This window comes from Gallus gallus, chromosome 5 (genome assembly GCF_016699485.2).
Source record: "Gallus gallus isolate bGalGal1 chromosome 5, bGalGal1.mat.broiler.GRCg7b, whole genome shotgun sequence".
Lineage (NCBI taxonomy): Eukaryota > Metazoa > Chordata > Aves > Galliformes > Phasianidae > Gallus > Gallus gallus.
This window is the reverse complement of record NC_052536.1, coordinates 29,102,323-29,115,851: the sequence shown is the minus strand read 5'-3', so window position 1 is coordinate 29,115,851 and position 13,529 is coordinate 29,102,323. Positions and strand designations below refer to the sequence as shown.

At 35.0% G+C, this 13,529-nt stretch overlaps 1 protein-coding gene across 1 annotated transcript in view; it reads right to left on the bottom strand.

Moving 5' to 3' along the window:
• Positions 1–4,932: 4,932 nt before the first annotated feature.
• FSIP1 (fibrous sheath interacting protein 1) overlaps positions 4,933–13,529 on the bottom strand; it is a 65,286-nt gene continuing 56,689 nt past the window's right edge. The window contains 1 exon segment of the mRNA XM_040701175.1: positions 4,933–5,508. Within this exon segment, the coding sequence (XP_040557109.1) occupies positions 4,933–5,508 (576 nt within the window).

Here is a 13,529-nt window from a genome sequence, read left to right as displayed (position 1 = left end):
AGTCCAGAATACTTACTATTACTTGAAGAATGTATCGAAATTACTCATGTACTTTAGCACTCTAGTAAATAATATACACCCACAGTATCCCAGTTTGTTGTTGGGGTTTTTTTTAAGCATAATAGATAAGGCACTGCAGATTCAATTGCAAGCAGCAAAGTATTTCACGTAGACTTAAATGGCAGGAAGCCTTTTATTCTAAATACTGCACCTGGATTGCAGCCAGTCCCTCACTGAAACATATAATTGGATAACTGTCGGTTATGGCTTTAGTAGTATTCAAGTGTTCCTGTTTTATTTCTAAAGGAAACAGTTTTCCTGACCTCTAAATCTAGCTACAAATAAAGAAAGCAATTATTTTGAAAATTTGAAAACGAAAAAAAATAATGTTATTATTTTTCCTAGATCTCAAGAACTGTCATAGTTTAACAAGTTCCCAGGTGGCTGCCAAAGCACCTTGTCCGCTGTGCCCACCAAACTGCACAATGCCCAAAGGCGGGCAGGCTGCTTCGTGGTAACCATTCAGGGAAGCGCTGTTGGAAAGGTAAACTCACTAACAGATTTTGCACCAAAAAAGCAAAAGAGGGGGACCTTGTTTAAAGCTGTGGTTAAGAAGACTTTCTAAGAAGAGACACAAAGAGAAGGGAGAAAAACAGCATTACATAATAAAATAGAAAAAACCTTACCATTCTTGAAACGTGGTCTCAAATGTGGGAGGGAGAGCACACTCTGGAGACTCAGACGGCGTGCAGCAGCCATCTTCTGCCTTGGAAAGAAGCATCTGGCAGAATTCCGGGGGGGGGGTTCTTCATCTCTATCATTTTGGGGTTTGTTTCTGGTTTATTTTTTTCTTGAAGATGGAGTGGCAAGTTTTTTCACCCTTTGATAGAATTCCTTTAAATTAATCTGGAATTCTAGACATACAAGAATATTAACCGTAATTTCACTCTTTTTAATCTTTTATGCCTATAGTCATCAGTGATTTACTTTTCATCTGGAAATTTTAGCGTGCCATTTCTCTTTGAAAATGGAAAAGATCCTCAACTGCTATGCGTCTGCCTTACTACACGTCTGCACTGAACTTTTTCATACTGAATTCAACACTATCACTCTTTAAATCATCCTAGTCAGATATACATATTTCTAGTATATATATTATATAAGTCATGAAAATGAATCACCCTAATTTTTCTTCTTCAGAATAAAACACTTTCGTTATTTAAAAGCACAAACCATGCAGAACTGAAACATACACATCACACACAGTACATGTGTATGTGTATGCGGAGCACTGGCCACCGCAACCACCAGCGCTATACATATGTATACTCCTCAGGAGATTCAGTGACAATGGAAGAGTACTTTGGTCCTATACCACTGAGCAAATCAAGACAAGCACACCAAAACCATCCTTTCATGGTTTTTTTCCCCACACATATTACATTTTTGAAACAAAATTATTTACCTTGTGCTCTAAAATCACAGTAGGAAATAATAGAGTACAAAACAGTAGAAATCTATGCACACAAAACTTATTCCTCAGTATAAAACAGGCCAAAAAGTCTGAAGGACAAGTTTAAAAATCACGAATTCTCCTGGGCTCAACTTTGCCTTGACCCTGATAATGGTGATGTTTCAGTAAATAATCTCATCGCTATATTTTATCACTATTATACTACTTATCAGTGAACGTGCTTTGCCAAATAATTTTATTTCCTATAGTTTAACATAAAGATAGAAAAAAAAAAGAACGGATATTCCACCTGCAACATCAAGCATGAAACACCATCTTTCCAAAGTACTCACTATGCAATACAATGCTACGGCAACCAAGCACAGGTGAATAGGTAAATGTTACACCACCAATTTTTGACACAATCTGAGTTTGGGTGCCCAAACTAAGCGATTTGGAACAGCACTGTGAGTGACCACAGCTGGCGTAGGGTGCTCAGCACAACCCAAGACCTCCAGAGTGTCTGAAAAGACATTGTATCAGTAAAATATCACTGGTGGAAGTCTAATGACACATTTAGAAAAGCTGTGTAATGAAGCAGTCACTTTCTCCTCAACTTTCAATCTTCATATCATCTGTAGAAAAGAAAGAATCACATGCTGAATTGCTGAAAGCACAATATTATTAATAAGAGGAAGAAGCAATGAACAAGATCTACTTAAAATTTCTTACCAAAAAAAAAAAAAAGCATACTTAACAATGTTAATAATTATGTTTTCCTTGAGATGTATATATAATGTACTACAGTGGATCTGTACCACAGACTATACTACTATAGAGACTTTGAAACTAAATTGTGATAAATCACTTTAACACAAATATGATTTTTATTTGCTTACACAGCATAAACCAGGTGCAACAACCCAGACAATCCAACTATCTACTGAAGATTATGCATATATGGGTATAAATCTTTTAGAACTACTATAATAACGGAGCTCAACTATGTATCTTTCTTAAAAACAAACCTGACAGGTTTCATAATTTCATCTGAATATGAATTTGCCTTAAACTGGACTCCACTGTTATCTCCATTTCTCAATACAATTAGCACACATAATCCTGTCTAAACTAAAAATAGCAGGTTTACCTGTAGAACATAATAGGCAACTTTACCAACTTGATAAGCATGACAACTTCTCTCTTATGGCCATGAATAATTGTATAAGATGAAACTGTGTCTCCCTTGTCTAAAACAAATAACATAATTCTGTGGAAAGGCAGAATTCATGGTTTTTTCTTTTTTGTTTTTTTTTTTTTTAAGCTGTACATTTCCTTATAAGCAGTACATTGAGAAAAATAGTAAGAATGGGCTGCTGTCTATTTAAATGTTAATTGTGGACATATATTTTAGGGTTAGATTAAATATTAACTGAATATAATAAATCTGAACATAATTTAAACTTAAACTTACAGACGACTGCAAAATATCTGGCAGTAACACAATAACGATGACAAAGCTATGGAGCGTGTTTTACTTTGCACTTTTGTTCTGCCAAAGACTGCTCCTGTTCACACTGTTTTTAAAAATCAGACTCAGACACAATGACTCAATGTCTAATGAGTTAACAATGTCTATAAGGAATTTCCCTTGGTTTTATTTTGAAGTTTTCAGTGAAAATGAAAAGATTCAGAGACTTCTGAAAATTATGAACAGGTAAGAAAAATGACCATAAAGCAAGGATGCTTATTAACCACACAGACTGAGAGCTATATGGTTGAATGTTGTGCAGCCACTACAGAAACTGATAATTTAAACACCTCATTGCATTGCTCTGATACAGTGTATGATTATGATTCAAATATTTTTAAAGTCACTTTAAAGACTCTCAAACTTTCACAATGAGATGTCACATGCAGAAATCTACTAATAGCAGCATGCTTTGCTGAAATCTCCTTTCTCTCTTGTGCAATAAAATTACCTCATATTGACTATGTCTGTAACAACAGCATAAGCAGTTACCTACTCACTTCACTATACATACAGTGGCTACGGTGCAGGACATTTTGCTTGAATTAACATACTCCATCTTAGAACACCAGTAGAACAACAAAAGATGGCGGACAGCCCTGATTTGTCTTTGACTGTACAGTCACCAGTACAAGTACACCTTTGACTGTACCTTTATTCACACTAAGTGAAGAAGAACTTTAATTCATGTTAGAGCAGCCGGTTAAGCATGAGTTTTTTGCTTAAGAAACAAGATTGTATCTAGCCACTTCACTCCTGCATTAGATGAAGCTGCCCCTGGCATAGGTGCTTCTCTTTGATTCTCCAAACCATCATGACCACCACCTGCCTGTCCTCTGGGGCAGGCCACCTCCTCCTTCCCTACCTCTTACTCTTCAGATGCTTGCACCTGCGTTAAGTGTGAGGCTAACATGCAATGTTAGATGAAAACTAACCAATCCCAAAGAATTGCTTTTCTTTAAGTACTGTAATTCTATTTTCTTTCTGTTGAAGCTACGGCCTAAATATCATTACAGACAAATATTGGGCAAACATAGCAGATGGGTCTGGAAACTAAGTAAGTCTGGCAGTGTAAAATCAGCAATAACAAGTTTTCTTATTTCCTGATAGGTGGAATCACTTTTTGTAAAGATACTATCATTCCCCTCACTGTAGAAAGGTTAACTACAAGCAATCAAAGAAACAGTTGTGATAATAATTAATAATAACACAGCTAAGAAGTATCAAGATGCTCTTCTAAACTTCCAATGAAAGGGGAAAAAAAGTTTCCAAAATTCTGAAGAGGATACAACAAAGATCTATTCTGACAAAATTTATTAATGTAAAATACAATTAAACTGTAGAACTTTGATCAAAAACAACTTACGGTCTTATGCTAAAATATAAATGTAGATTTAGATTGCAATATCAGGGTACAACAAAGCATATAACAATAGAGATGTATCCAAAATCTTCTTCACCGGATAGGGTTAACTTAATTTTTCCTAGAAAAACTCTATTCTTTCTTTGCTGAATTAAAAGTAGTTTAAAAAATTATACAGTATCTACTCTTTTTGATACTTTCCATACATAAATTTGAAATAAATTTGTTAGTATAACTAAGTCACGCCTGTTTCTATACTACAGCGTTTACCTTATTAAAAACTGGGAGAATAATTTCTCTCCACAGCACAGTGAACACAACTTCCTACTACCAGAAAGATCATCAAAAGTGTAAGCATACCATTTTCTTGTTGAGAGAACTGATCACCATCATTACTATATTTCATAGGAGTTCTAACCAGCCAGTTACTGTCAGGGGAAGAATCCTGATAAACATTCTGTTATTTTGCATATGTTATTTTTGGCGTTTTATAAAAGTACCTCCTTGCCCTACCATAATAGCCAGTGCATATTGGTGCATACCTTTGGTGAGAACCTGCTTGTTTCTTTCATCACAATCAAAAGCCTATTCTAAAGGATTGTTAAGGGTCTCACCTCCTTTGGTTTGCAGTGGTATGCTGAGAATGTCAGGCCCTGTGGATGGCTCATTGTTCATGCTGATGCAGTATAATGGTTCACCCAAGAAAGAAGGTTTCTTCAGCCTTTCAGTGTTGAGTGCTCTTGACATAAAGTAACCTTCAGTAATACTCTTATCTCTCATCTTCTGTAAAACTTCTAGGTCATCAGGTTCCTCTGTTTGGGCCAGTGAATCCTTTGATAAGTGACTATCAGCCAATGCTTTGCTGATATAGTAGCTAGGGATTTCACTCTCAGCATTAACACATAAGCTTTTGTCTTCAAGTCCAGCCTTTTCCAGAGCTGTTAACATCCCTACAATATGGTCTTCAACTAACATTTTGGAAAGAGTAGATGTGGAGTGAAGAATGGAGACTTGACTTGTGTAACAAGGGGGACTTAATCCACAAGAAAGAGATTCCTGAGACTTTGGCATGGTAACGTTGCTTATTGTTCTCTGAGGCTGCATACATTCTTCCAGAAGGGTTTTAAGCTGCTCTTCAGAGAGGCCCGTTTTGTCTTCAATCTGAAAAAAAAAAGAAAAAAAAAGAAAAAAAAAACTTTCTTCTGTCAAAATGTAATTAATGAAAAGAAGCACCATAAAACAGTTTGAGATACAAAAGCACTGGCAGAAGTCTTAAGTTTATACCAATGTTTTTTTAATTCAAACTGAATTTAAATATATATTTACATAACGGCATAGTTTACGTAACATCTCCACTAGGTTCTAGATAGATTAGGTGCTGAAATTTAGGAAAGAAGCCTGCTATCCAAAAGGCACTGAGAGGCCCTTAATTTTGCAAAGAGTCTTCTGCAAGATATCACTGGTTTATTTTTTCATATATTTTGGTTTGCTATGTATACATGCAGACACACATATGTGTCAGTGAAAGCAAAACAACGCATTGCTAAAAGTCTTCTGACTATCAGGGCAATACTGGACTTTTCTTAAAGCTCAGTATTGAAGATTATGACTGATATTAGCTGGTATGGCGAAGAACAGGAAAGGACGTTTTGTTTACTGAAGCTTGCAATGAGAGGTTCTAGCCTTTGAAATCCTTAATGCACCCTGGTAATAGAGAAGAAAAATACGACCTGACAATTTCAAGCTGATAATGAAAAGTCAAAATGTATTCTAGATACACATATGCCCACAGAATATGTGATATACCAAATATAGCCATATATTCATATGAAAATATTATAAACACGTAGATTGCTCCAAAAGTAATGCCTCCTATTTCCGTGGAAACTACAACAGATCCAAAGAGCACAGTAACACTATTTATTATAGCAAATACTCAGCTACAAAATAATATTTTTCAACATAGTTACCACTGTTAGCTGATCCGTGCATTTGTGCAAATGTCAATGGGTGCAACTTCTTCTGCATGGAGGAATTCAATTCCACACATTTGCTTTATATGCACTTCCACGTCAGACACCATCTTGTCAGACTGCCCCTTTCCTGCCATCTCTCACACAACAACAAAATGTAATGGAATACTGGGAGGAAGGTTCAATCTCCACTGCCATACCACCAACATCTGCCTCTGACATCATGGGCCAATACAATAAAATAGAAGGCATTATTTTCGGAGCATCCCTCGTAATTTGCAACATCAAATGGAAAAGATGCTCTCTACAACCAAAAGCTTGGTTTTACCCAATGGTCAAGAGATAGGCTCAGCTGACAATCTGATAAACTCCCTAAAGCTGTCCTGCTCCGTGTCAAATAATAACTTTATTCACTCTGATAATGAGCACTACACGTAACCGGAACTGCTGTCATTTCACAGGAAAGATCAGTATCAGATCTCTAGCTGAATTTTCATCCTGAAGGTCTCTTATCCATGTAGATGTGTAGTATGACTCTGATCACAACCAGATGAGATTGCAGCCTGAGTAGCACAATGGTGTATGGATTATGTGTGAATACTTATTCATGAATGAGGGAAAGATTTCCGTCCAGAAGAAAATACTATTTCTTTGTTAAAGGAAGTGTTACGACAGAATGAATCAGAAAGACACTTCATGTTACTTTCAATCATCATAACACATTTAAATGTACACACATTAATGATATCTAAGAATGAGTACTAATACTGATTACTGTACAGCTCAGGCACTGTTTTTTGTACCTATGTACTTTATGTGTTTTATAGATTTGTTCAACCTTTTTTCACTAGTCTTTTCCTATATAGAGCAATTCCTTTCACAAAGTCACTTTGAGTTCACTTAGAAAACATAAGGGTACTGTATTAAAGAAATTGAGACTTTAAGGGCCTTTAAGCAATAATAAAAAGCCTCAAAAAACCACTGTATGCAGTCAGCTCTATATAAATGAACATGAAATCTGGTAATCATACTTTTGATAACTAAAATCAAACCACAACCTTAAGCAGTGAACACTTACTTAAGTATCAGAGAAAAAAAAATGACCTCTTCAAACTCTTCTATTAGGCTTTAAATTTTAATCCTAGTGAAGAAAATACTGATGAAAATACATCACAGAGGGAAAATGAAAACGTGAAAAATCAGAAATTAAATGTGGAATTTAAAAAATTTTTCCCTGTCAACCTAATCTCCTGGCATGTTGAATTTCTTAGATTTCTTGAAGGAGTATTTTAACTTGCAGACAATGTATATTTACAAACAGTTATTATTGGAATGGAATTTCTGTAAGAAACAGTTGCATTCACTCAGGTATAGATCCACAGTATAAAGCACTACTGGAAGCACAGCTACATCTAGGGTATTATCAAAGAACAGAATATTATGCTATGTAAACATAACTATATTTATATCATAGAATATTCTCACATCTGGAAACCCACATGGATTCCCACGTTTTTGAGTGTGTGGTTCTATACTAACATATTTCAAAGTTCTTGGCCAAGACCATTTGGAGTTAATTTTATGTTAATGACCAGGCAATTCACTCACTGTAGAAAGGAATTCTGCATCTGGTGAGAAAGAATAAGCATAGAATGAGCACAGTTATGGAGATCATCTTGTTTTACCTTTCTTCTGTCCTTTTTTTTCCCCCTACCACCGCCAACTCATTTATCTGTAATCTCCTCTCCCTTGGACAAATTTCCCTTCTCCTTTTTCCCTTCAGGAAAATCATATGGCTTCTATCACCAATTAGTTCAGAGTTTACTTTGATTATTACCTGAAGGTTAGGTGGGGAGGTTTAGTACCTAAGGCCAGTGGAAAGAGAAATGACTTTAACAGCTATAGAGTGAAAAATATTTGTAATTGTATGGGAATCTTCCTCCTGAGCAGCAGGCTTGCAGGCAAGGCAGTATAAAACACTATTTGTTTTTTGTTCTTTCTTTGTCTCTTCCTCTCTTTGGTTCATTACGTAAGACATGTTTGCAAGAATGCACATTTAAGGAACGTATTTAATACACCTCATAAAAATTAAATTTAAAAATAATAAAGCCTCACTGTTTGCAATTTTCTCCTGCCAAAATCATTTTAGGGTTAAGGAAAAGCATGCAGCAGGAGAGAAAATAGTTCTTAAATAGCCATGAGTAATTTACACATAAACCAAGAGCAAGAAATTTACATTGAAATGATAGCAGAAAGGCTGCTGTTGAAATCAGAAAAGAGTTCAGAGAAGCAAGTAATCCTCTAAGGAGAGACATCTCACTCTAAAAGAGGCTATGCCTCTGCAACTAAATGAGCATCTTAATATATGTGGTCTCATAATACTGTAACTGTATTAGGTGGCTGTAAAGTACACATTTGTACACATCGTAAGCAATCCCATCATAGATCACTTTATTAGTTTAGATTCACAAGGCTTAGGATCAGTAAAGCAGTCTTTGGGAGACAGTAGATTCCACTTCTCCCAAGCCTTCACTACCCTCACTGTAAATAATTTACAACACCAATTTAGAAAAAATACTTTAAAATATTCTTTTAAAAATAGGAGAACATAAAATTAATGTAATTCAAAATGCAGAAACAGAGTACTAGACAAGGGAAAACAAGCTATTAGGCCTGGTTCCCATTAGAAATTGGAAAACCTTTTAATTGTTCTGGCTAATTTTTAATAGGACACTGAGTCCTATTCATTTCCTAGGCTTTTTACTGTTAATGATCCAAAAAACTAGTTCCTAGTCAGGAGTTGAAGAGCCTGCTAATGACCTTTACTGTTTATGTGAGGCTATTTTTTTCACGCATTCGTGGCACCTCTCTGACTGAAGATTTCTTGTTCCTCACTGAATTCCTCGGTGACATGGGTCTGCGGAGAAAGCCTTACTGCATGTGGTAGGAATGCAAACTTGTAGGCAGCTGTGGACAGACCTGCTGTGACTATGGATTGCAAGTTCAAAGATTTAGGATTGTTTTCCACATTTACACAGTAAGAGACAGACTAACACTAAAAAGCCTCATCAGATTTTACTATGAGGAGAAAAACAAATACTTCAGGATATATAACCATAAAACGACACATAGTACATGAAGCAGCACTAGAAAGGCAGGACTATTTAAGGACTTAGGTAGCTGGCAGGTGTTTATTTTTTGTTGCTTTATCTGAAAGTATCATAAACAACTGTTTCCTCCATCTGCTGTCTTTTCTGCTGTTTGTTACATGTTCCTTTCTCTTATTTTTTCCCATGTTATACTTGTTTAATGGCAGAAGAAAAAGGTCTGGTAGTTCATTTTATGTAACTGCTGCTAATGAAAGTCAGAAAGCAGATGGGACTGAAATACTCAGGCACAACAACAAGGAGAGGAACACGAGAAGGAAAAAGAAAAAAAAAAAGGAAAGTATAGAAGAGATTAGTGGACATCTGTTAACATCCTTGACTAAAAAGTGAATTCAGCTTGTAACATCATGAGACACTGTAACCACAACATAATAACCATTATCAGGTGCATGGATACAAATAAATACCCCATGAAAAACAAACAACCAAACAAACAGCCTTAAAACACCATCAACAATTTAAAAGAGAATATGAATTTCATTAATAAATGGGAAATAGACAAAAAAAAAAAAAAAGGACCTTTTCCCCTTTCTCTGCTAGAGAAATCGTAATAGATATTAAAAGCAGACATGAGTTTACACAACTTTCTTTAAACTATCAGCAGACCCAGCAGACAACAAGGAAGTGGGTGAAACTGTGGAGAGGCAGTAATTGCAGCACTTAATTTCTTTTTTTTTTTTTTCTTTTTCTTTTTTTCTTTTCTTTTTTTTTAACAGATAGCCCACAGGGCTATATAAATGTACAGATAATTATGACAAGTCCTTGCAGGCAAAAACAATTTAAACGTGCATATTTTAGTCATTACAAAGAGGTATAATAGGCTTATTTTATTTTATCTTTCGCAAAAATACCCAGTTAATTGCTTGTGGCTTAAATGTGCAAATAATAAAAAACTGCTTCAGCATCTATGCCACACCCTGCAGGCTTCAGAAAGAGGAATCTACTGGCTGCCAGGGGTAAATTAAAAAAAAAAAAAACACAAAACCTAAAATAACTTTCACAATCATTTTCTTTTCATTTGATAACACAGACACTAACTGATAATACTCACAGCTATGGAGTTTTGTTGGTGTTATGCTAGGATACAAAGGGGCCAAAATCTCTTCATTAACTGCGAATTTCTGCTTGGAAGCATCTGAAAATGATTTCACAATTTTGAAAATTCCAGAAAGCTTTATTTCGAATTGTTAGAGCAGCCAAGATGTACCTCCTACCCTTCATTTCTGTAGCTTTCAAGTTTAGTTTCATTTCCATGTAGCTTGTGATCTACAGGTTCTATAACACTTTCCAACTGCCTGCATACTAGCAGTGAAGTTCTCACACACGGGCACCAAAACCTGAATTGTACATCCTTACCAAAGTTTTAAGGAGTTAACTTCAGAAAATAAAATTTGAAATGCCACACAGGTCTAAAGCTCCTATGATTCTTATCAGGTATCCATTTATTAGTTAAAAATAAATATTTTAAAGTTTTAAGAGATTACACATCTATTTTTCACAATTGCGTGCATGCATTTGAGGAAGACTGTTATTCTGAAGCTCCACTTTCATGAACTGTTTAGACTCTAAACATTATTGAGGAGACTGGATTCAAACCTACACTGTTAAAATACCAAATATAGCTCCATTAGTATGTTGCCTTTTCCTTTCGTTTTAGGAGTTATTATAACATAAGACCTATGTGAGTTATAAAAGAAAGTCTACTGAGTTTTGAACTACTGTTGCAGCACAGTAAAATAAATTAGTACCTAATTAACTTGGAAATTGTAGGTATTACACAACAAAGCAAGTAGTTCATAAATAACGAAGGGAATTCTGAATACATTCTATATGATAACTGAAGACAGAATAATCAAAGAGTAACAGACATTATTTTAATCTGTATTTTAATGAAATTAGATATATTTTTCCTATTTAACTAATGTTTTCCTAAAATACCTGAGTGTGAAGTTATGACTAAGTCCAGTGAAGCGTCACCCTCAAAAAACAAACTAGAATACACACACCAAAAGAAAAATATTAAAAAAGAAGATATTAAAACAAAAACATTTTTGCTGTCCAAGTTATAAATTAGTCCAATTAGTAGTTGGGAAGAGTTACTATCTAAGCAACTAAGTCTGCAGAGTGAAATGAAAGAGGGAAAGATATACAGACTTCAAGTAAAAGGCATACATCATTGAAAAATCAACAAACCCAAGTAGTCACTAAACAATAATAATCAGCCACTCTTTACATAACATAAGTAAACATAACTAAAATAACTAAAAAGATGAAGAATGAAGATGTCTGACCAAGTCGTACTGTAAAAAAATACTTGTTTAAAACTATGATAAAAGTCTGTGATGTAAATTCAAAATTTATCTACTTCAAGGCTGTCAACAGGTGTTTTGCAAGAATTCAGTTCTTCTAACTTCAGATTAGTTCAACACTTGGCTCATGCAGTTTTCTGCATTTAAAAATAATAACAGCAATAAAAAAACAGCTGAGCATTGTGCTGCATGAGTCACTGCATCATATTTTCTCTTATTTCTAAAATCTTCCTCAACCAATGGATCATTCCCTGTTTTTACAGCACTTGACTCCACATACTTCCAAGTATTCTTAGATTAGAAATCAAATTTAATTGGAGCACACTGACCGTATCTGTAAAAACATAAGATAAATTCCTGAGCTGGCATTTACTATCAATTGGACTGAATAAGACTTTCATTTTATAGCCTCAACTGAAGAAAAAGAACCTTAGAAACAGTTTCCTAAACATCTTGTTTTGTGTTTTTAAGTGTTTGTTATTAAGCATTTAACACATTTCATTCCACAGAACTATCTTCTGCGCATGTTATTAAACTGTGGCTTTAATTTGCAGCAAATCCAGTAGAGCAGACAAAAATGCCTTGATGTGGCTGCAGCTGTTTTCTGTTAAAATATATATATATTTTCCTTTTTTGCTCATCTTGGCTTTTATTTTTTCCTCAGTAAATAGATACAATGCAGCATAATGCTACCATGGTTTCTTATTATATCTATTTAAAAATTCTGCAGCTTGAGATTTTAAGAATACTTTACCAGTCTGTATTTTCTTGGAGAGAAATATAAATAGGAAAAAAAACAATAACATGGAGATCTGCTTCTTCATAACATACGTTACCTCATTGCAAGTGCAATAACAGTAATAAAAGTACCAATAGAAGTAATAAAATCCCTCAAACTAATGAGGAAAACAAGGAAGCCACAAACATCTAAATGACTTAAGTAATTAAGTGTAGTTTAGTCTCACTAAAAACAGAAGGACTGGCCCAAAGAGCAGTAAGCCATGAAGACTCAGCCAAAGCAATCATAGTCTAAAGCTGAAAAACACAAATAATAATGCGTTATGTATTCTAGGAGTTCGTATTTCATTATATTCTCTAGAGAAACTCTAAAGCGAATCTTATTGTAATTGGCCCTGTGTATCACAGCATCTCAGAATACTGACTTCGTCTATACGACATACAAAGATATACCGTGAACCTGAACCGCGATATGCATTTTGGAGATGGATTTTTTCTCTTATATACTTCTACTAGTGGGAGAGAATATGAAGAAAGCTCTGCTGTATATGGAATAACAAGATACAGCAGTGTTTATTAGTGAAGTAAGACAGTTAGCCTACCTAGCTAAGTTAAGGAAACAGAAAAACAACAGTTTCTTTCACAAATGTGATTTTCTTACTATAATTTTTACTCTGGCTTAGTTTTCCTTGTTTTGTAGTTCATCCCACAAGGTAAACAGAAAAGTGTATATAGTATTGCAAATATGGGGTCCTAATTCACTATTTAGTCCCTTCCCATTTGGAAATAGAGTTCCCACTGACTGCTCACAAAACGTTTCTGACCCCTCCACTTAGCAACATGAATATCTGTGGGACAATATTTCTGAGGAACATTCTACCTAAAACCTGTCAAATTGTCACTGCTTTTTAGAGCAAAGTCATTGCATGAGTATAGATGAATGTGTAAGACTTGGGATAGTTTTGCCACATCTCAGCCTCTGCTTCCGAGAGGTC